The 23,810-nt window shown below is 40.6% G+C and overlaps 1 protein-coding gene across 3 annotated transcripts in view; it reads right to left on the bottom strand.

The window, feature by feature from the left end:
* CRYBG3 (crystallin beta-gamma domain containing 3) overlaps positions 1-21,049 on the bottom strand; it is a 137,037-nt gene extending 115,988 nt beyond the window's left edge. The window contains exon 1 of one of the 3 annotated variants that reach the window (XM_055259902.2): positions 20,706-21,049. In XM_055259902.2, the coding sequence (XP_055115877.2) occupies positions 20,706-20,854 (149 nt within the window). In that variant the 5' untranslated portion in view covers positions 20,855-21,049. Of the gene's footprint in view, positions 1-20,222; positions 20,282-20,705 lie in introns of those variants that run through there. The other 2 variants (XM_055259904.2, XM_055259903.2) reach the window with 2 other exon arrangements.
* Positions 21,050-23,810: the final 2,761 nt, after the last annotated feature.

Here is a 23,810-nt window from a genome sequence, read left to right as displayed (position 1 = left end):
TGGCTGACCTCCCCTCCAACTGAAATCCTTCCTCCTCTGTAAATTTTTCCAGACACAGATAAACAGGTAATATATGTGTGAATATAAAAACACATTTACACACACATATAAACACATGCCCAGTGATACTTTCCAAAAGTAAACTCATCATTTCAACTCCTTACTATGAACTGACACCATGTCACTAACACCCACTCCTCCTCTAATTCTGTGTCTCTGTCCACACTGGCATCTGTGCCACATGATTGTGCCCCAGGACCTTCTAAGTGAATGTTCCTTCTGCCCAGAAAGTTCTTTCCTCAGACTTGCTCATGCCCCACTCCCCGATATCATCTGGGTCTTTGCTCAAATGCTACCCAATAGAGACCTTTCATGACCACCCTACCTAGACTCACCACTTCCATTATGCCCCATTCCCTCCCCATTTTATTTTTACTTCAAAGCATATTATATATTAACCTATATATTTTCTGCCCTCCCCATTAGAATACAACCCTATGTAAGTATAGACACATTTAGATATGCAAACAAGATTCTGAAAAGTGATGACACGACTAAGTTGTTCTAACAATTAGATTTTAAATTATTTTTACAACATATAAATATATGCATTATTGTCAGAAAGGTTAGAACACTATTGTTAAGTAAAAAAAAATTCAAGTTCCAAACTCTTGAAGAAGAACTTTTACTTTTAAAAATATTTAGACATAAAGACGTATTTAGACACACCCATAGGGAATCATTTGAAAGAATGATATACGTTTCTGAGTGGGTAGGGTTATGAGTGTGCTTTTGCTTTTTGGTCCTCTTATAATTTTATACCTGTTTTGTAAAAGCAAATATTACTATCAAAAAGAGAAAAAATACAAAGTAGCATAGTTGATGAAAAAGAAAGCAAAAACAAGTGAGTGCAAAAAATGCAAGCAATCAAATAACAAAATACGAATACTGCAAATATTACCTAATGTTAATTCCTTTCCATCATAATATATGCGACATTGCCAAAAACTTTTTATTTGCCTGCTTAGAACAATGAAACACCATTATCACAGTTCACATTTTCAGCTTTTACTGATAAAAAGCACAATGCCATCCTCCCATCCTGTGAATGCTCCTTTGTGCTTTGACAAGACAATAAAAGGCAAGAGAGTTTACATCTCACCTAATTTGTCCCCAGTTATTAAAACATCAAATTCAAAATATTTCATTCTTTGTCATAAGAAGCATGGTAGTTACAAGAAATTTATGATCTGCCACTGAGGTAGAAACCACTTTTGTATACATTTTGATATGAAAGGTAAAAATTTCTAACATATCTTCTAAAAATTACATAAAACAAGTATTGGTGAGACCACCCAAATACCATTTTCATGTCACTTCTGACATTGCCATTTGTATTGTTTGTCATAAAGAACATATAAAATATTTTTCCTTAACTGTTTTCTATAACTATACTAGGGTCCATCTTGGAATTCTGCCTATTACAATGGGTTAGATTTTTGTGCCAACACCTTACGTGAAATCAGCACTTATAAAGCATATCTGATTTTATAAGTATGCAAGTGCTGTGGTTTGGATGTCTGTCCACTCCAAAGCTCATGTTGAAATTCAACCCCCAGTGTTGGAGGTGGGGCCTAATAGGAGGTGTTTGGGTCATGGGGGTGAATCCCTTAGGAATAGATTAATGCCCTCCCTGGAGTGGTGGTGAGTGATTTTTCACTCTGTTAGTTCCAGGAAAACTGGCTGTTAAAAAGAACCTGGCACCTCCTGACCCCTTGTTTCCTTTCTTCCCAAGTGATTCCTGTACCTTCCACCATGAGTGGAAGCAGCTTGACACCCTCATCAGATGCAGATGCCCAATCTTAACATTCTAGCCATCAGAATCGTGAGCCAAATAAATCCCTTTTCTTTATAAACTACCCACCCTCGGGTATTCCTTTATAGCACACAACACAGACTATGACAGCGAAAAACCTCTGTTTTGTAATCTTTTACCAATTTTTTTTATTATTATTCTTTTAAGTTCTGGGATACATGTCCAGAACGTGCAGGTTTGTTACATAGGTGGTGTACACGTGCCATGGTGGTTTGCTGCACCCATCAACCTGTCATCTACATTACGTATTTCTCCTAATGCTATCCCTCCCCTAGACACCCCCCGACAACCCGACAACAGGTCGGGTGTGATGTTCCCCTCCCTGTGTCCATGTGTTCTCACTGTTCAACTCCCACTTATGAGTAAGAACATGTGGTGTTTGGTTTCCTGTTCTTGTGATAGTTTGCTGAGAACAATGGTTTCTAGCTTCATTCATGTCCCTGCAAAGAACATGAACTCTTTTTTTTTTTTTTTTTTTTTTTTTTTTTACTGTTACGTTTTACGTTTCACAAATTTATTTAGCAAACATTTATTTCCAAACCTCGTTGTTTTGTTAGATAGATATAGATAGATAGATAGATAGATAGATAGACAGATAGATGACAGAAAGAGAGATAGATGGGTAGAATTTACCAAACAATATGTTACCACCATAAGATATTGCTTTTATTGTTGTACATTTTCCTATTTTTATTTGTATATGTCCCTATTTCCCGTGAGTTTTTTTTTTTTTTTTTTTTTATTATACTTTAGGGTTTTAGGGTACATGTGCACAATGTGCAGGTTTGTTACATATGTATCCATGTGCCATGTTGATTTCCTGCACCCATTAACTCGTCATTTAGCATTAGGTGTATCTCCTAATGCTGTCCCTCCCCCCTCCCCCCACCCCACAACAGTCCCCGGAGCGTGATGTTCCCCTTCCTGTGTCCATGAGTTCTCATTGTTCAATTCCCACCTATGAGTGAGAACATGCGGTGTTTGGTTTTTTGTCCTTGCGATAGTTTACTGAGAATGATGTTTTCCAGTTTCATCCATGTCCCTACAAAGGACACGAACTCATCATTTTTTATGGATGCATAGTATTCCATGGTGTATATGTGCCACATTTTCTTAATCCAGTCTATCGTTGTTGGACATTTGGGTTGGTTCCAACTCTTTGCTATTGTGAATAGTGCCGCAATAAACATACGTGTGCATGTGTCTTTATAGCAGCATGATTTATAGTCCTTTGGGTATATACCCAGTAATGGGATGGCTGGGTCAAACGGTATTTCTAGTTCTAGATCCCTGAGGAATCGCCACACTGACTTCCACAATGGTTGAACTAGTTTACAGTCCCACCAACAGTGTAAAAGTGTTCCTATTTCTCCACATCCTCTCCAGCACCTGTTGTTTCCTGATTTTTTAATGATGGCCATTCTAACTGGTGTGAGATGGTATCTCACTGTGGTTTTGATTTGCATTTCTCTGATGGCCAGTGATGAGGAGCATTTCTTCATGTGTTTTTTGGCTGCATAAATGTCTTCTTTTGAGAAGTGTCTGTTCATGTCCTCTGCCCACTTTTTGATGGGGTTGTTTGTTTTTTTCTTGTAAATTTGTTTGAGTTCATTGTAGATTCTGGATATTAGCCCTTTGTCAGATGAGTAGGTTGCAAAAATTTTCTCCCATTGTGTAGGTTGCCTGTTCACTCTGATGATAGTTTCTTTTGCTGTGCAGAAGCTCTTTAGTTTAATGAGATCCCATTTGTCGATTTTGGCTTTTGTTGCCATTGCTTTTGGTGTTTTAGACATGAAGTCCTTGCCCACGCCTATGTCCTGAATGGTATTGCCTAGGTTTTCTTGTAGGATTTTAATGGTTTTAGGTCTAACATATAAGTCTTTAATCCATCTTGAATTAATTTTTGTATAAGGTGTAAGGAAGGGATCCAGTTGCAGCTTTCTACATATGGCTAGCCAGTTTTCCCAGCACCATTTATTAAATAGGGAATCCTTTCCCCATTTCTTGTTTTTCTCAGGTTTGTCAAAGATCAGATAGTTGTAGATATGCGGCATCATTTCTGAGGGCTCTGTTCTGTTCCATTGATCTATGTCTCTGTTGTGGTACCAGTACCATGCTGTTTTGGTTACTGTAGCCTTGTAGTATAGTTTAAAGTCAGGTAGCGTGATGCCTCCAGCTTTGTTCTTTTGGCTTAGGATTGACTTGGCGATGCGGGCTCTTTTTTGGTTCCATATGAACTTTAAAGTAGTTTTTTCCAATTCTGTGAAGAAAGTCATTGGTAGCTTGATGGGGATGGCATTGAATCTATAAATTACCTTGGGCAGTATGGCCATTTTCACGATATTGATTCTTCCAACCCATGAGCATGGAATGTTCTTCCATTTGTTTGTATCCTCTTTTATTTCATTGAGCAGTGGTTTGTAGTTCTCCTTGAAGAGGTCCTTCACATCCCTTGTAAGTTGGATTCCTAGGTATTTTATTCTCTTTGAAGCAATTGTGAATGGGAGTTCACTCATGATTTGGCTCTCTGTTTGTCTGTTATTGGTGTACAAGAATGCTTGTGATTTTTGTACATTAATTTTGTATCCTGAGACTTTGCTGAAGTTGCTAATCAGCTTAAGGAGATTTCGGGCTGAGACAATGGGGTTTTCTAGATATACAATCATGTCATCTGCAAACAGGGACAATTTGACTTCCTCTTTTCCTAATTGAATACCCTTTATTTCCTTCTCCTGCCTGATTGCTCTGGCCAGAACTTCCAGCACTATGTTGAATAGGAGCGGTGAGAGAGGGCATCCCTGTCTTGTGCCAGTTTTCAGAGGGAATGCTTCCAGTTTTTGCCCATTCAGTATGATATTGGCTGTGGGTTTGTTGTAGATAGCTCTTATTATTTTGAGATACGTCCCATCAATACCTAATTTATTGAGAGTTTTTAGCATGAAGGGTTGTTGAATTTTGTCAAAGGCCTTTTCTGCATCTATTGAGATAATCATGTGGTTTTTGTCTTTGGTTCTGTTTATATGCTGGATTACATTTATTGATTTGCGTATGTTGAACCAGCCTTGCATCCCAGGGATGAAGCCCACTTGATCATGGTGGATAAGCTTTTTGATGTGCTGCTGGATTCGGTTTGCCAGTATTTTATTGAGGATTTTTGCATCAATGTTCATCAAGGATATTGGTCTGAAATTCTCTTTTTTGGTTATGTCTCTGCCAGGTTTTGGTATCAGGACGATGCTGGCTTCGTAAAATGTGTTAGGGAGGATTCCCTCTTTTTCTATCGATTGGAATAGTTTCAGAAGGAATGGTACCAGTTCCTCCTTGTACCTCTGGTAGAATTCAGCTGTGAATCCATCAGGTCCTGGACTCTTTTTGGTTGGTAAGCTATTGATTATTGCCACAATTTCAGAACCTGTTATTGGTCTATTCAGAGATTCAACTTCTTCCTGGTTTAGTCTTGGGAGGGTGTATTTGTCGAGGAATTTATCCATTTCTTCTAGATTTTCTAGTTTATTTGCATAGAGGTGTTTGTAGTATTCTCTGATGGTAGATTGTATTTCTGTGGGATCGGTGGTGATATCCCCTTTTTCGTTTTTTATTGCATCTATTTGATTCTTCTCTCTTTTCTTCTTTATTAGTCTTGCTAGCGGTCCATCAATTTTGTTGATCTTTTCAAAAAACCAGCTCCTGGATTCATTAATTTTTTGAAGGGTTTTTTGTGTCTCTATTTCCTTGAGTTCTGCTCTGATTTTAGTTATTTCTAGCCTTCTGCTAGCTTTTGAATGTGTTTGCTCTTGCTTTTCTAGTTCTTTTAATTGTGATGTTAGGGTGTCAATTTTGGATCTTTCCTGCTTTCTCTTGTGGGCATTTAGTGCTATAAATTTCCCTCTACACACTGCTTTGAACGTGTCCCAGAGATTCTGGTATGTTGTGTCTTTGTTCTCGTTGGTTTCAAAGAACATCTTTATTTCTGCCTTCATTTCATTATGTACCCAATAGTCATTCAGGAGCAGGTTGTTCAGTTTCCATGTAGTTGAGCGGTTTTGACTGAGTTTCTTAATCCTGAGTTCTAGTTTGATTGCACTGTGGTCTGAGAGACAGTTTGTTATAATCTCTGTTCTTTTACATTTGCTGAGAAGAGCTTTACTTCCAACTATGTGGTCAATTTTGGAATAGGTGTGGTGTGGTGCTGAAAAAAATGTATATTCTGTTGATTTGGGGTGGAGAGTTCTGTAGATGTCTATTAGGTCCACTTTATGTAGAGCTGAGTTCAATTCCTGGATATCCTTGTTAACTTTCTGTCTCGTTGATCTGTCTAATGCTGACAGTGGGGTGTTAAAATCTCCCATTATTATTGTGTGGGAGTTTAAGTCCCTTTGTAGGTCACTGAGGACTTGCTTTATGAATCTGGGTGCTCCTGTGTTGGGTGCATATATATTTAGGATAGTTAGCTCTTCTTGTTGAATTGATCCCTTTACCATTATGTAATGGCCTTCTTTGTCTCTTTTGATCTTTGTTGGTTTAAAGTCTATTTTATCAGAGACTAGGATTGCAACCCCTGCCTTTTTTTGTTTTCCAGTTGCTTGATAGATCTTCCTCCATCCCTTTATTTTGAGTCTATGTGTGTCTCTGCACGTGAGATGGGTTTCCTGAATACAGCACACTGATGGGTCCTGACTCCTTATCCAGTTTGCCAGTCTGTGTCTTTTGATTGGAGCATTTAGCCCATTTACATTTAACGTGAATATTGTTATGTGTGAATCTGATCCTGTCATTATATTAGTTGGTTATTTTGCTTGTTAGTTGCTATAGTTTCTTCCTAGCCTCGATGGTCTTTACAATTTGGCATGTTTTTGCAGTGGCTGGTACCGGTTGTTCCTTTCCATGTTTAGTGCTTCCTTCAGGAGCTCTTTTAGGGCAGGCCTGGTGGTGACAAAATCACTCAGCGTTTGCTTGTCTGTAAAGTATTTTATTTCTCCTTCACTTATGAAGCTTAGTTTGGCGGGATAGGAAATTCTGGGTTGAAAATTCTTTTCTTTAAGAATGTTGAATATCGGCCCCCACTCTCTTCTGGCTTGTAGAGTTTCTGCTGAGAGATCAGCTGTTAGTCTGATGGGCTTCCCTTTGTGGGTAACCCGACCTTTCTCTCTAGCTGCCCTTAACATTTTTTCCTTCATTTCAACTTTGGTGAATCTGACAATTATGTGTCTTGGAGTTGCCCTTCTCGAGGAGTATCTTTGTGGCGTTCTCTGTATTTCCTGAATCTGAATGCTGGCCTGCCTTGCTAGATTGGGGAAGTTCTCCTGGATAATATCTTGCAGAGTGTTTTCCAACTTGGTTCCATTCTCCCCATCACTTTCAGGTACACCAATCAGACGTAGGTTTGGTCTTTTCACATAGTCCCAAATTTCTTGGAGGCTTTGTTCATTTCTTTTTATTCTTTTTTCTCTAAACTTCCCTTCTCTCTTCATTTCATTCATTTCATCTTCTATTAGCGATACCCTTTCTTCCAGTTGATCGCATCTGCTACTGAGGCTTCTGCATTCTTCGCGTAGTTCTCGAAACTTGGCTTTCAGCTCCATCATCTCCTTTAAGCCCTTCTCTCCATTGGTTATTCTAGTTATCCATTCTTCTAATATTTTTTCAAAGTTTTTAACTTCTTTGCTATTGTTTTGAATTTCCTCTCGTAGCTCAGAGTAGTTTGATTGTCTGAAGCCTTCTTCTCTCAACTCATCAAAGTCATCCTCCATCCAGCTTTGTTCCGTTGCTGGTGAGGAACTGCGTTCCTTTGGAGGAGGAGAGGTGCTCTGTTTTTTAGAGTTTCCAGTTTTTTTGGTCTGTTTTTTCCCCATCTTTGTGGTTTTGTCTACTTTTTGTCTTCGATGATGGTGATGTACAGATGGGTTTTTGGTGTGGATGTCCTTTCTGTTTGTTAATTTTCCTTCTACCAGACAAGACCCTCAGCTGCAGGTCTGTTGGAGTTTACTAGAGGTCCACTCCAGACCCTGTTTGGCTGTGTGTCAGCACCGGTGGCTGCAGAACAGCGGATTTTCGTGAGACCACAAATTCAGCTGTCTGATAGTTCCTCTGAAAGTTTTGTCTCAGAGGAGTACCCGGTTGAATGAGGTGTCAGTCTGTCCCTACTGGGGGGGTGCCTCCCAGTTAGGCTGCTCAGGGGTGAGGGACCCACTTTAGGAGGCAGTCTGTCTGTTCTCAGATCTCCAGCTGCGTGCTGGGAGAACCACTACTCTCTTCAAAGCTGTCAGTCAGACAGGGACATTTAAGGCTGTGGAGGTTCTCGCTGAGTTTTTGGTTGTCTGTGCCCTGCCCCCAGAGGTGGAGCCTACAGAGGCAGGCAGGCCTCCTTGAGCTGTGGTGGGCTCCACCCAGTTCGAGCTTCCTGGCTGCTTTGTTTACCTAAGCAAGCCTGGGCAATGGCGGGCGCCCCTCCCCCAGCCTCGTTGCCGCCTTGCAGCGTGATCTCAGACTGCTGTGCTAGCAATCAGCGAGACTCCGTGGGCATAGGACCCTCCGAGCCAGGTGCGGGACACAATCTCCTAGTGTGCCGTTTTCCAGGCCCGTTGGAAAAGCGCAGTATTAGGATGGGACTGACCCGATATTCCAGGTGCCGTCTGTTTCCCCTTTCTTTGACTAGGAAAGGGAACTCTCTGACCCCTTGCGCTTCCCGAGTGAGGCAATGACTCGCCCTGCTTCGGCTCGCGCACAGTGCGCTTCACCGACTGTCCTAAACCCACTGTTAGGCACTCCCTAGTGAGATGAAACCGGTACCTCAAGCAGAAATGCAGAAATCACCCGTCTTCTGTGTCGCTGGGGCTGGGAGCTGGAGACCGGAGCTGTTCCTATTCGGCCATCTTGGCTCCACCCCCCGAACTCATCTTTTTTATAGCTGCATAGTATTCCATGGTGTATATGTGCCACATTTTCTTTAACCAGTCTATCACTGATGGGCATTTGGGTTGGTTCCAAGTCTTTGCTATTGTGTACAGTGCTGCAATAAACATATGTGTGCATGTGTCTTTATAGTAGAATGATTTATAATCCTTTGGGTATATACCCAGTAATGGGATTGCTGGGTCAAATGGTATTTCTGGTTCTAGGTCCTTGAGGAATCGCCACACTGCCTTCCACAATGGTTAAGCTAATTTACACTCCCACCAACATTGTAAAAGCATTCCTATTTCTCCACATCCTCTCCAGTATCTCATTTCCTGATGTTTTAATGATCACCATTCTAACATGTGAGATGGTATCTCACTGTGGTTTTGCTTTGCATTTCTCTAATGACCAGTGATGATGAGCTTTTCTTCATATGTTCATTGGCCGCATGTCTTCTTTTGAGAAGTGTCTGTTCATATCCTTTGCGCACTTTTTGATGGGGTTGTTTTCTTCTTGTAAATTTGTTTGAGTTCTTTATAGATTCTGGATATTAGCCCTTTGTCAGATGGATAGATTGCAAAAATTTTCTCCCATCCTGTAGGTTGCCTGTTCACTCTGATGATAGTTTCCTTTGTTGTACAGAAGCTCTTTAGTTTAATTAGATCCCATTTGTCAATTTTGGCTTTTGTTGCCATTGCTTTTGGTGTTTTAGTCAGGAAATCTTTGTCCATGCCTATGTCCTGAATGGTATTGCTTAGGTTTTCTTCTAGGGTTTTTATGGTTTTAGGTCTTACATTTAAGTCTTTAATCCATCTTGAGTTAATTTTTGTACACAGTGTAAGGAAGTGGTCCAGTTTCAGTTTTCTGCGTATGGCTAGCCAGTTTTCCCAAAACCATTTATTAAATAGGGAATCCTTTCCCCATTGCTTGTTTTTGTCAGGTTTGTGAATGATCAGATGGTTGTAGATGTGTGGCATTATTTATGAGGCCTCTGTTCTGTTCCATTAGTCTATATATCTGTTTTGGTGCCAGTACCATGCTGTTTTGGTTACTGTAGCCTTCTAATATAGTTTGAAGTCAGGTAGCATGATGCCTCCAGCTTTGTTCTTTCTGCTTAGGATTGTCTTGGCTATACGGGCTCTTTTTTTTTTTTTTTGGTTCCACATGAAATTTAGTTTTTTTCTAATTCTGTGAAGAAAGTCAATGGTAGCTTGATGGCGATAGCATTGAATCTATAAATTACTTTGGTCAGTATGGCCATTTTCACCAATTCTTCCTATCCATGAGCAAGCAATTATTTCCTCATAGCCATCATTGAGACGTTAGGTTATGGAGTTCAATTTATACTCAAAGAAGTAAAAAGTTTGGCAACAATGATAATTGCAAAGATTTTCTAGCAAAACAATATAGGTGAACACATGTTTAACTCTGTCCCACGGAAATGATGGTAAAGCAATTAATAAGAGGAAATAAGCTACCGGTTAAAAAAAAAAAAGACAAAGAATAATAGCATTCAGGACAGATGAGATTTTTGAAGGACAGAAAAACAGGCAGAAATATAATTCAGAATAAATAAAACTTTTATCATTTCTTTGTGTTGGGAACATTTCAAATCTTATCTTCTAGCTATTTTACAGTATACTATTGTTAATGCTAACCACCCCCACGCTAACAGTGAAGTGCTAAGCTGAAGTGATATCCTAAAAACCCTGATTTGATCATTACACATTGCATGAATGTAACAAAATATCACATATACTCACTTCATAAACAGTACAATAATTATGTATCAATAATTCTTTTACAAAAAAGAATAGATAAAAACTCAGAATCCCATACCCCAAAATATGGCACTTTGACATGCTGAACTGAGCAGCCTCAAGGTCTCTCTGAACCCCACCTTCATCTTTTGTCTTTGATCCTCTGTCTCTCCCAAAGCACAGAATGAAGTCCCGTTCTCTGAAGTTCTCTTATCTGCTTAAAGTTTGGACACATCAAAGAAGAAAACAATTACCTCTAGTCCCTTCCCTAGTTTTCATTAAGTGAACTCATGTTACCAGAAGAAAGACTGAAATCTGTCATAACATCTCAACAGACTTTTGTCATAAACCACTGTCCGTTCCGTGGGCCCAACAGACTTTGTCCCAGGCCTTTGTTATGTTCTTCAAGCCCAATGAGTTCCCATAAAAATCACTTACTATTCCCCTAAAATCATCCACTTCCCTCTCTCCTAAGAGGTGGGGTATATAAGCATCTGTACCCTACTAGGATATTTGGTAATCAATTTTTTCCCCCACATGCTAATAAATTTCGATGTCATTTCTCCTATTAATCTGCCTCTTGTCAGTTGATTTCTTAGTGAACTCACATCCCTAAATTATAACATTTGGCAGGAGCCTAGCAATTTTTAAAAAGAGAAGCCTCCAGACTCTGGAATACCAAGAATAAAAGTATAGAAAGCAGAGACCACACACAGGGAGCTTCAGCCAAACTCTCCATTCTAAATCGTTAAGATATAAGCCTCCCAAGTGAAAGAGCTTGCCAACTGTCCAGCAAAATGAATTTAAAAGGCACTGTGCAAGGTTCATTACTGTGCATTTGTAGAGTCTACATTGAAAAGAGATTTAAAAATTCACAAAGAAAAAATGAATCACAAAAATAGGTCCAGAAATCATACTAGCCTCAGATTTCTCAACAATCCAGAATTAAAGAGAAGACTAATACAGAAATGTCTTCAGAAATCTGAGTGCAAGTAATTTTGAGTCTATAAGTTTATACCCAAACTATCATTTACTAGAGCAGAAAAATGTATTTTCAGAAGTGCAAAGACTAAAAAAAATTATCTAACATGAACCCTTTCTTGTTAGATATATGCCAACAAAAGGAGGAGTTAACCAAGAAAGAGGAATACTTGAGGTCCAAAAATAGGTGGTCTTACATAGGGCTGAGTAGTAGAGAGATCAATGCAGCAAGCTTGGGAACTACTAGGTGATACAAATTACAGGAAGACACAGAGACCAAGAGAAAGGTCTTGGAAGTCATGGGGTAAACTGGTAGATGTTATTTAATGATGTAGAAAAAAGCACTGAAAAGTGGTTTTATAAATGTATTTGTGCATCCTAGAAGTAGCAGCAATATGCAAATGAAAAACAAGGTAATTTACTCCATGAAAAACAAAATATCACACTAAGAAAGCAACCATAGTACAGCACTTGGCTTAGCAGAAAACAACAGCTAAATATTCATAGAAATCTACAGGCTTATTTAATCTTCCAATTATAATGATTATTTTGGCTGGATAAGTAATGAGATGTGGAAGCATATAAAATAGCTAAGTGCTCATCTACCATAATCAGAAGTCAATATATATTGTCCAAAGTTTATAAATCAAGAACAGAAAAACATTACTTAGACACATGTTCCAGGAGAAACAGCTTAAATGAGATTTAAAAAAAAAACAAAAGTTTCCTCTGAGAGCCTCAAAAATGGGCTCACATCCGTTAAATGCTCCTACAGTCCCCTACGTGTTACCTTGGTACTTATTTCAAGAAAGAAAGATTTGGGCAATGTCTGCCTTCCCCACAAAACTGCATGAGTGCTTTAAGGCAAAGACAATGCTGCACCTTGTTAACTGCTGGATTCCCAGGACCTAGATTGGTGCTTGACACAGGAACACTAAATTAATTCTTTTTAAACACAGGTGAAGCTTTCAAATCAAATAACCAAAATGTTAGGATCACATGGAAGAATTAACTAAAGCATTTTCATATGTGACTTTTCCAATAAAATATAAATCTTTCTAATTTATAAGGCATATCAATTTTGTACACATCTAATAGCCCATGGAGTTTTGGCTGGTATGCTAAAGCTGAGAGAGACCTTAGAGATGAAAACCAACTCCCTTGATTTATCACTAAAGACTCTGAGGTTAATAACCTGTCCTGGGTCATACTGGAGAGGTCAAGGTGGATGACAGGTGAACACGTAAAAATGAGTTATGTTGATATATTTGTGGCTGCAAGTGTCAACTCCACCCAGTTTCACATTAGAGATTAATAATATAGAAAAGCCTCACTCCTACTTGTACAAAGTGTCAAAATATCAAATTACTCTGCATTACAAAAATTACTTCTATTTATTTATATCCTTAACTGAAACTTTTCTCAGTTGAATAAGTTAATGTAGTGCATTCTCTCTTTGGAGGATTTTTGCCAACTCAGGATCATACATTCTCTTGTTTTCTTTTTTTTTCCTTCTTTTAGCCACAGATATTCGCCAGATTTTAATCCAATCTTTTTCTTATTTTATGAAATAGCTAATTCACATAATTTTTAAGTGTACAAAGGCATAAGACAGTCTTTCTCCTGCCTTTCATCCCTTCACTCAGTTCCCCATACCCCCAAAATAAGTTATGCAACACTAGTAACAGATTTATTTCATATCCCCTTCTTTTGTATACACAAATGGGGCATACTATACACAATTAGTTGTAGCTTAAGTTTTTTTTTTTTTTTTTTTGAGATGGAGTTTCACTCTTGTTGCCCAGGCTGGAGCGCAATGGTGCAATCTTGGCTCACTGCAACCTCCGCCTCCCAGGTTCAAGCGATTCTCCTGCCTCAGCCTCAGGAGTAGCTGGAATTACAGGCAAGCATCACCACACCCAGCTAATTTTTTTGTGTTTTAGTAGGGATGGGATTTCACCATGTTGGTCAGGCTGGTCTCAAATGCCTGACATCAGGTGATCCACCCGCCTCAGCCTCCCAAAGTGCTGGGATTACAGGCATGAGCCACCACGCCTGGCCTTTTTTTTTTTTTTTTAACTTAATGTATCTTGGAGATATTTCCTTAACAGTACATAAAAAGCTTTCCTATTCTTTTTGGTAGCTGCATCATATTTCACTATATGGATGTACTATGATTTATCAGTCCACAATTGATGGCATTCTACTCTATTTTTCTTTTGCTATTAAAACAATGCTGCAATGACTAACTTCTATAGGCAACTTTTGGCCCATTTGCAAACTACACGTTCAGTGGAATTCCCTGAAATCAGAAATGCTGGGTATGTGAATCTGCAATATTGATAGGTCCTGTCAAATTTCTCTCCAAAGTGGTGTATCAATTTACACTCCCACTAGTAGTGTATAAGAGTTCCAGCTTCCCCACATCAAACTGGAGTTTTGCTTATCAAATAGGTAGAATATGGTATCTTGCTATAGTTTCCATCTGAAACTCTCTTTTGAAGGAGACTGACCCTTTCTTTGTATTTAAATATAAATCTATAATCTGCATAAATGTATGCATTTATTTTCCTCTCCCAACTCTCAGGAGTATAATTCTTGATTGTCCATAGCCCTGACCCAGTCCATCTGGGAAGATGTCCAGCTGCATGCCATTGTCTTTTACTGCCATTCCAAACCAGTTTCTAAGGGCAGCCTTCTTTTACGAGTCTTCCCAAGTTAAGCAGAGGAAGCTGTCACATAATGCTGTAAGCTTTGAATTCAGGAAGGAAAACTTGACTCTTGACTCTACTACCAATATTGTGAGACTTTTGATTACCTACTGAACCTCTTGAAGCCTTAAATTATATATTGTAAAAGGGAGTAAAGATACCTCTCTCATATGCTTGCTCTGAGGATTAAGTGAATTGATATTTTTAAAGTTCCAAGCTCAGGGCTTAATAAAGGGTATTAAGGGTACCCTTAATAAAGGGTAGGGCCTTAATAAAGGTTAGTTTTTGTTATCACTAATTGATTAGGAAAAAAGAAAACAAACACACACTTGGTTAAGCTGTTGTTTCAGTGCTTTAGCATACTTCCAATTAAAAACTTCTGGGAGTAAGTAAAACATTCAGGGACAGTCCTGCTGGATGGACTGGCACCATTACTTGGCCAGGTACAACTGCCAAATAAACACTAAGAATGACTTATTACTAGTTGAAAAACTTCGATTTGTTCTCTCACAGCATCAACCTTCCCGGTGTTTCTAAGTGCCTACTTGAAGGTTGGGGAGGGTACCACCCCTAGCTGAATGTTACTAACAAGTCCTTTAATGCTCCAATCAACAGTCACTCCTCACCTGAACTAAGGGGATACAAAGATGAAGACAAAGCCCCTGACCTTGGGTCTAGCAATCCTGTGTCAATTTCTTTCCATCAAAAAAAAAGCACTGCCACTTTTTTGGAATGTTGATTCCCAAAGGGATGCACTTTTCTGCCTCTATCCAGGACTTGCAAAGCCTGAAGGGTCAAGGAGGAGAGCAAGAGGAACCAAGGGGCAGCACTTCCATTCACCTTGATGGTGCAGTTACTATCATGTTTCCCCAACTATGCTGGCTTGGCAAAGGAATCTAACCAAACCATGCTCGGAGAAAAGTTAATAATGTGAGAACATATTTTGAAAGCCCAATTAAAGTTCTCATACAACGTGTAACATTCATGAAACATTAAGTATGCTCTGAACGAAACAAATCACACTCCAAAGACATGTTTGGTTTATACTGAGTTCATATTAAGAACAGAGATGTACACTTTTATCTCCTCCATTAATTTGTGAATTCTATGAAGGCATATTTGGTCATTCATTTATGGTTATATCCACATTGCTTTGCACCATATGGGACACAAAGCAGCCACTCTAACTTATGGATTGAACAGACTCAAAGTAAGTATTACCTCCTTAACTTTTACTTCATGCTGATTCCTTCTTTTCAGCATATAGCCTAGATTATTTTCCTTAATTTTACAACCACCTACAGTTTGTTGCTATCATTTTATTTAATAATTGGTAACTAACATTTCTTATATCTGGTCTTTGGTATATTTCATCAGAACTTTGGATAGAAAATATTTTGTCTTGAGGGAATATTTTCTCTTATTTTACAAAACTTGCTATTACCCTTTTTACATATTTTCCACTGTGATGAGTAAAAAATTTAAAAATGTTACAACTGTCAATAAAGTTAGAAGTTCTGATTATATAAACTTACTGAAGGTCAATTTGTGGTACCCTTGCAACTTTAACACTTTCAGAGCATACAATTGAGTCCATTTCCAAGGAATGTTCGCAGCAAAAAACAGAATTCCCAAATTAGCCATCTGGTAGACACCTTATTGAACCCAAGAGATGGAAATCACTTGAAAAAGGTAGACTTTTGATACCCTACAACAGGCTATATTTCAACTCTGCTGCCAAGAGTAGGTTTTTGCTTTGAATTAACCTAGAGGAGCAGAGGGGGACAAGATTCTGACAAAATACACACCCCTAAAGACTTCTGGAATTCTCTCATCATCTTCACTACTGAAGGCATGAACTGCTGATGTGACACAGGTATCTCCTATCCAACTAACTAGTTACCAATTATTTTTAGTGCTTCAAATAAATACAAATGCAATCATCATGACAATTTAGAAAACAAAGCTTCCTTTCCTCACACAACTGATGCTGTGGTCAACACTGGTAGTTTAACCTGAAGGCCAATAGCTATCCCATGCTGGTCATCAGAAGTACTACTGACATTTCTGACAGTACAGAGCACCTCCTACACCACAGCTCATTAGCATCCTGGCCGCACCCATTCAACACTCCCAGCCAGTGACAAGCAAAAACAACCTTCCCGGTGTTTCTAAGTGCCTACTTGAAGGTTGGGGAGGGTACCACCCCTAGCTGAATGTTACTAACAAGTGCTTTAATACTCCAATCAACAGAGTCACTCCTCACCTGAACTAAGGGGACACAAAGATGAAGACACAGCCCCTGACCTTGGACTTAGCAATCCTGTCTCACCTTCTTTCCATCAATGACACTGTATTTGGTCAAAGTAACAGCCAAAAGGAATATATCTGAAACGGGCCACAGTGTCACCCATTCTAGAACGAAGTAAGGAACAATTCAATTGCCTGACATATTCAAATATGTTTTGAAGGAACAGAGTTCAGAAGGGTGGTGGACAGGATGGTGTCAAAAAAGGAACCAGAGCTTTAGAGTCCATTAGAGAGACCTAAGTTCAAATGTCACTTCTCACCTCCTCTCACGATTTAGGGTAAATCACTCTCCACTGGGAGTGGTATCACTCTCCCTCCCACCCACCTGGGTGGAGGAGTTTTCAGTTATCCCAATGACCAGAGGATGCTACTGGCAATTAGTGTGTGGAATCATGGATACCAAACATCTTGCAAAGGACAAAAGGGTCCAGTTCAAAGAATTGTTCCATTCAAAACGCCCATAGCATTCATCACTGAGCACTCTCCCAAACTCAGTTTCTTCAATTGTCAGATGGTAATAAGTGGACCAACCTTTCATGCTGAATGTGAGATTTACATGATAATGTTGCAAGTAAAAGTACCCAGCCCAAGAGTAAGTGCACAGTCAGCCCTTGATAAATACTGTTCTCACCTTACCATCTCTCTTCACAGTTACAAACATTGCACAGAACTCATTTTAAACAGGTCCATCATGCATGATACAGCCAAGAAACAAAGTTGAGCAATCATTTCTTGAAGCAGATAAAATAAGGCAGGAATTCCTCCAAGTTTCATATTTCAGCAATATTTGTATAACAGGCTTTTGAAAAAATTCTCTGAGCCTTAAATCTAGAGCCAAACATTTTGTCTAGGGACCTTTATAACCCAGTTCCAACCTAAATTTCTTACTGCTCCTTTCACTCTGTCCCATTAATGTATATAGCCCCTAACAGATCATAAACCCCTTGCAGGCCTTTGCTCAGTCTGGAATACCTTTTCCCAGAATACCTGTTCCCTATTCTCTCTTTTCCTAAGTTCTCTTTGTATAGAAACATCACCAATTCCTTGAAGACCCAGTTAAAATAATCCCTACCAGGAAGCACTTCCTGGTCTCCCCTATCACTTCTAATGAGTCCATTCCTTGTATGCTTATAAACTGGGCTTAACACTGCACCAGTGATTCTCAAACTGGGATCCACAGAACTCTGGGAGTTTTTGAGTTTCCTATGAAAACTTCAATTGCAGTTTTCCTTTTTATATCATCTAAAATAAATTAATATAAGCATTTCCTGGAAATGGTCAACCACCTAATATGAGTACTATCAAGCAATTTGAGTGCCTACGCCTAAGTTGGGATATACAATAGTGTTGATGCTAATAGGCCTTCTTTAATTGTGACAAAGAATACATAATGAAGTGTTCTCACCAACTGAAGCCCACATAAATCACAGCACACCACAAAAACAAAGATCTTCCTATGGTTCAAAACAGTAAAATATTGGAAGACCTGTATCAAGGCATGGCAACTCCCCAAAGACCTGGTGTTTGTCCCAGTATGCATTTTGTGAGTAGGCAAAAAAACAGTTTCAGGATGTTGTAAATTCGACTTTTACGGGTCTCATAATTATGTTTTAGTTTATTTTTTAATTTTGTACTTAAGAAACTGTTAAGGAATTCTGTTCTTACGGAACTTATGTCTTGTTTTATATTTGTACATTACATTTAAAAATTCATGCAAATCAACACTGGGATGCAAAAAAGAGACTTCAAAACACAGGTTTTAGAGAATGCATTTCATTTCAAGTACATCAAAAAGCCAGGATGCAGACAATAATCTTTATTACATGTTCAGAGTTGTAGGCACATCTGATACATGTTCTCTGACTGAAAAGTAGTTACGTGACTTTCAGTAAATTTCCTTAACCCTGTTTTTTACAGTAAGATGGGGATATTGATAATATAGGTTTGGTCAAAGGTCATGTTTAATAATATTATTTAAAGTACTTTGTAAACTGTAAAGTGCCAGACATATGATAGGGATTCATGTTAATGTTTTCAAGCAGTCTTCCCAGCTTCTTACAGCTCCTAGAAAAAGAACCCTTTTTCTCACTCTTTATGTCCCTACCACACCAACCCCGTTTGTCTGTTGCACTGACTCCTCTTCATCTAAAATCACCACTACAGAAGGTATACCCAGCTCTCATAATGACAAAAGTTTTTATGCCCACAAAGAGAAATAGCCAAAATACTCTTTCATTTTGAAATAAGATCACAGTGACAAATTGCAATTCTGTTTCCAATCTTCTTAAATCAGGGTGTTGTGTTACTGGGACATTCAGTACTATAAAGCGGTTCCATTTGTTTTATTAAACTTTCAATAAAGGCTTTGTGTTTGTTTATGCCCTTGAAAGATTTAAGCTCATTTAAAACAGTAAAACACCCACACAAAGGGTCATCTGCTATCCCCCTAACATCTGGCAAGTTCCAAAAAAGATGAGAACAAAATTAGCGTTGATATAAGCACAATTAAAATCTTCACTGTTGAAAAGCCACAGTTTGTGCCAATCTGGAGATGATGAGAATAGAGAAGTGGTAGGTGAACAAGGAACTAGTTTCTAGAGTGGTCAGCTCCAGTCAGTAAAGAAATTAGAATTCAGAAGTGCCTTAAAAAGCCAAAATAGGGCAGAGAGGCAAGTGGGATTTCAGGCCATTACTGACATGACCCTGAAGTTGACCTGCTTACTCCTTTCTAACACTGACTCTCAAGTTCCCAACTCTGCTGCGCCTACTTAGGATTTCCTTGCAGACTGCGTTCATATTCTCCAAGACTGTTAGTGTTGTTACGGCGGTAGCAGGCACCACAGGCTGTCTGCCCACACCAGCAGAACTAGCTGACACCCTGGATGAGATCTGTCAGACTTCAAAACTATTTTTAACTACTGTGTAACTTTGAATTTTAAACTCTCAACAGTCAGAGCAATAATAACTGAAACGTCCCAGGAGAATAACCACTCAATTATCGTAGGAGCTTTCTTGGAAACATGTGGCATGTTATTAACAGACGGTCATAATGAAAATGTTTCACAAGCGGGGAAACCGAGGAATACACAAACGACTAAAATCACCTCACAAAATCTGAATGCTAGTGGAACTGGCTCACTCTCAGTTCTCTTTCCTATCCATTTTTTTTTTTTTTTAAAGCCCACCAGGAAATCTTGAGTCCGAAGTAAACACGGCTTTCTGGAGTGTGTCCTTCCAATGACAATGGTCATTCTAGTGCAATCTCGGGAGAAGATAGTGTAAGCCTCTCATAAGTTTAAGAAAGCGAGCTGCATTTTACTTAACCCCTCTTTCTTCAGGGGGGAGGAAAAGACTCAGAAACAGGCATTTAAATGAGGCATGTCTAAAAATTTTTGATTTTTGAACATGGGAAAGTGAAGGAAAGATACAAATATTGCAGAGAAAGGGTACCCTTTGATTACTGAAACCAAGACAGCTGGAAACCTGATTTCCAGAATCTGGGAACTTGAGGCAGACGTTTCTAGGAGAGATGAGAAATAAAGAAGGGTGGCGTCATTTACGTGTCCAGTCCATTTTGGTGAAAGTCTTGGGAACGCATTATCACAATTCCTTTTAAAAATCATTTTGAGAAAACTTAAATAAGATGGCAAAAATACCAGCTGAGGGGGTGACGCCCCAAAGCTTTACCTTTACCACTGTTGCCCCGATCTCCTCCCACACAAGTGGTGCTGGGATCGCGCCCTCAATTCCCCTGGCTGACGGCTCCGCTCGGCTCACAAGTGTTTCCCATTACTGCAGGCGGGACGCCGGGGTAGTCGCTTTTGCCACAGAACTTGGAGAGTAGAGCGTGTGTGGAACGGGAACCCAATCACGTCCGGGCAGGGGAAGGTGGGAAAGGAAGAGCGCGGAGCCAGGCGGGGATCGGGGGATATGCGTCCGGCTGCCGGGCAAGAACTTCACCCCGATTTAACCTGCAGAGGAGTGGCGAGTGGTGCGGCACGGGAACGGGGCAAGGAGGAGGAAACTTTAGCAATGGAGGAAGGAGAACAGAAAGTGGCGACCGAACTGCAGCCTGGCCCAAGAGCGGCCGGCTGCCGGCGGTCAGGCCGGGAGCCTTCATCCTGCGAGTACGCGCAGGGCCCCCCCGCGACCCCCTTCCGCGACTCCCACCTGGCAGCGGACCGGCCTGGAGCGGGAGGCTGGCTCGTCCCCGGCCTCTCCTCCTCTTCCTCTTCCTTGTCCCGGGAAGGACTTCGGGGAGCGAAGAACCGGGAGAAGCTGTGCCAGGGGGCGCTGCCCCTTCTCCGGCCGCTGGACATTTCCCGAGGGGGCCGCTGGCCCGGGGCTGTCTGCAGGGAACGGCCTAGGTGTTGCCTGGTTCCCGGAGCCCGACCGGGCGCCGCGGGATGCGGCGAGGGCAGACCGACTCGACGCGAGCTGCCAGCGCGGCTCAGTCTCTCGCGGACAGGAGAAGTGCGGACGCGACGCGCTCTTCGCGCGGCAGCTCCTCACGCTGCTGCGGCTGCTCCTCCTCCCGCCCTCGCCCGGCACGGCCCGCCCCACCCCGAGGAGGAGCCAGTGGCCGCGGCACCGCCCTGAGCCGGGCGCAGCCGCCACCGCCGGGGCGCGACGTGGTCCCCCGAAGGCTCCGGCCTGAGAGCCTGAGGGGGGTCTCCCAGCGTGGGACGCTAGGCTCGGGCTTCCCGCTCAAACAAGTTCAGGCTGCAGCCTGTTGGGCTTTGCCTTCAATTACTTTCTGTGACCGTTGTGTTTTCTATCCTACAGTCAGAGCACAGAAACAGTTTTCTTCAGGCTTTTGAAAGAGGTTTATGAACTAAAGTTTGTGAAAACACTTGGCAAACTGCAGTACCGGGGCGCCCCGGACTTGCTGGGAGCTAAGAAACAGCTACCGCAAAGACAGCTCCAGCCCTGAGGGCGAAAGTCGCGTTAGCCCAGAACCGGGCGGCGGGAGGGAGAAGGGGGTATCTGTCAGGCGGTCACCACCTCCCGGCGTGTTCTGCTGGCTTTCTGTGGTGTGACTTTTCCTAACCGCGCTGTGCTTCAGACTTTTCACACTCCACGCTACGTACTTCCCTGCGAACTCTTTCAAAAACGGCACTGATGAAAAAGTATTATTTCAAGCTTGTCAATGCTGAAACATATTTTGCAGTCGTTACACAGATGCCACTGAAATCTGGGAACCAAAGGGTCCTTAAGACTTGTTTTAAGTCTAAGTACAGTGGTACGGATTTTTCTTGGTTTTTCATACCCTAGCAGCTAGTACAGGAGATACTGAGAGGCCCATTCACCCCAGGTGTTTTGTTTTTGTTTGAAGGCGAGCTGCCCCTGGAGTAGAAATCAAGGAAGTGATATGGCTTTTGTTCATTAAAAAATGTATACAAGTAAATGAGATAAAAATGAAATGTCCACAGCAGAGGGGAACCTTGGAGTAATCTCCCTTCTGGCTTTCGGTTGCTGGAGGAGAAGGTTGCGCAAGAGAAGATTGCATACCTATAAGCCCCAAGTCCTTTCAGCACCTGCTGGAGGCTATTGAGCCTCCCTGCCTCCCCCACACTGCCTCCCAGAAGCCCTCCAGCTCCTACTAATTGTGATAGAGCCAAGGCACTCACTCTCATTTGTTGTGGCAGGATTGAACCCATTAAAGTTCAGTCAGCCTGATTTCCATCAATCGGGTTCATCTCAGTCTCTATCCCTCAAGATTAATCCTTTTTTACTCTTTGGTAAATTTTTCCTACTTCTCTGTGAGCCTAGTCTGAGAAAATAGAAAAAGACTAAGATAATAGACTAGAATAAGACAAGTAAAGTTCCCAATTCTAGCTTTATTATTTTATAAGAGAATCTCCATTGAAGACCCACTTACCAAAAAGCCCAGAGTAATAAAGCAAACTGTTTCTTCCAGCTAAAAGGCCGAAATGATAATTTGTCTTCCCAGTGTATTATTGAATGACTATCATATTTGTCCCCAACTTGTTCTGTGATCAAACCAGGCCCCAGTGCCTACCCAGAGGGTACTTCATTCTGGAAGTTTTTCTTGGGATAAAAATGGGTGGGAGTCAGTAGGATTTAATTAGTGAATTATGGTTTTAACTAATAATATATCTAACAATACTCTGATCTCCACTCGCTAGCACAGCAAAGCACTTAAGTGAATGGGAAATACAAATAATGCCATGCTTACACTAAGACAAATTGCGTCTATGACAAAATAGCTTAAAGTCATAAAACAATGACCGTTGAATTTTCCTTCATTTGCTTTCTGAGCACTTATTAGTTTTCTATATGTCCTACATTGTTATAACCTGAACTCATATGAACAAATTTCTAAATACTAAATTCTAAGATCGCATTAGGAAGCCTGTAAAAATGTCAAATTTTAGAGCTGTAAGGATCTTAGAGATACTAATTTAGCACAGTGTCATTAATTCATCCACCCAGTTATTCCCCGACGTTTAGTGAGTGCCTGCAGTAGAAGCACATCTACAGTGAAGCTGATGAGGCTCAAGCTTCTTGGCTGCCTGCTGGCACAGTCTCTTCCAGTGTGAACTCAGCAATGTGATCCATGGCCAGTTTTATAAAATTTACAAAAGTAAATATTTTAATGTGATTAAGACCACAATCTCTTTTTTTTTTTTCCACTTAGATGTCCACTTAGATTTTCTTTTCCACTTAGAGCTATCAAGAACATTTGGGAATCTGCTAGGGAATTTCAGTTGGGAATATATTGAGTTTGGACTTAGTGGAATATATTTATGTGGTTTTCAGCCTCTCCAAAGTATAGTTATTTCTTAAATTCCAATTTGTCTGTAGTGCAGCTCACCAAGTATTACACCCAAGATGCAGAGCCAGAGGACATATATTCTGTGGTCTCTGACACTGAAGATATGTGGGTAATAGAGGTGAGACAAGATTTGAAAGGTAAAGCAGCATCAGCTGTCATGTGGAAAATTATTCCAGGCATCAGAAGACAAAGTTTCAACAGAAAGAATTACCTCCAATTGATGTAATTTCTCTCATAGCAATAATATGTTCAGTAATGCAGTATATATAATTTTTTTTTGAGACAGAGTCTCGCGCTGTCACCTCGGCTGGGGTGCAGTGGTGCAATTTCGACTCGCTAAAACCTCAGCCTCCTGGGTTCAAGCAATTCTCCTGTCTCAGCCTCCCGAGTGGCTGGGACTACAGGCGCCCACCACCATGCCCAGCTAATTTTTGTATTTTTAGTAGAGACGGGGTTTCACCATATTTGTCAGGCTG

This window comes from Symphalangus syndactylus, chromosome 21 (genome assembly GCF_028878055.3).
Source record: "Symphalangus syndactylus isolate Jambi chromosome 21, NHGRI_mSymSyn1-v2.1_pri, whole genome shotgun sequence".
NCBI classification, from domain to species: domain Eukaryota; kingdom Metazoa; phylum Chordata; class Mammalia; order Primates; family Hylobatidae; genus Symphalangus; species Symphalangus syndactylus.
Note: the sequence above shows the minus strand (reverse complement) of the source record. Positions and strands in the feature narration are given on the sequence as shown.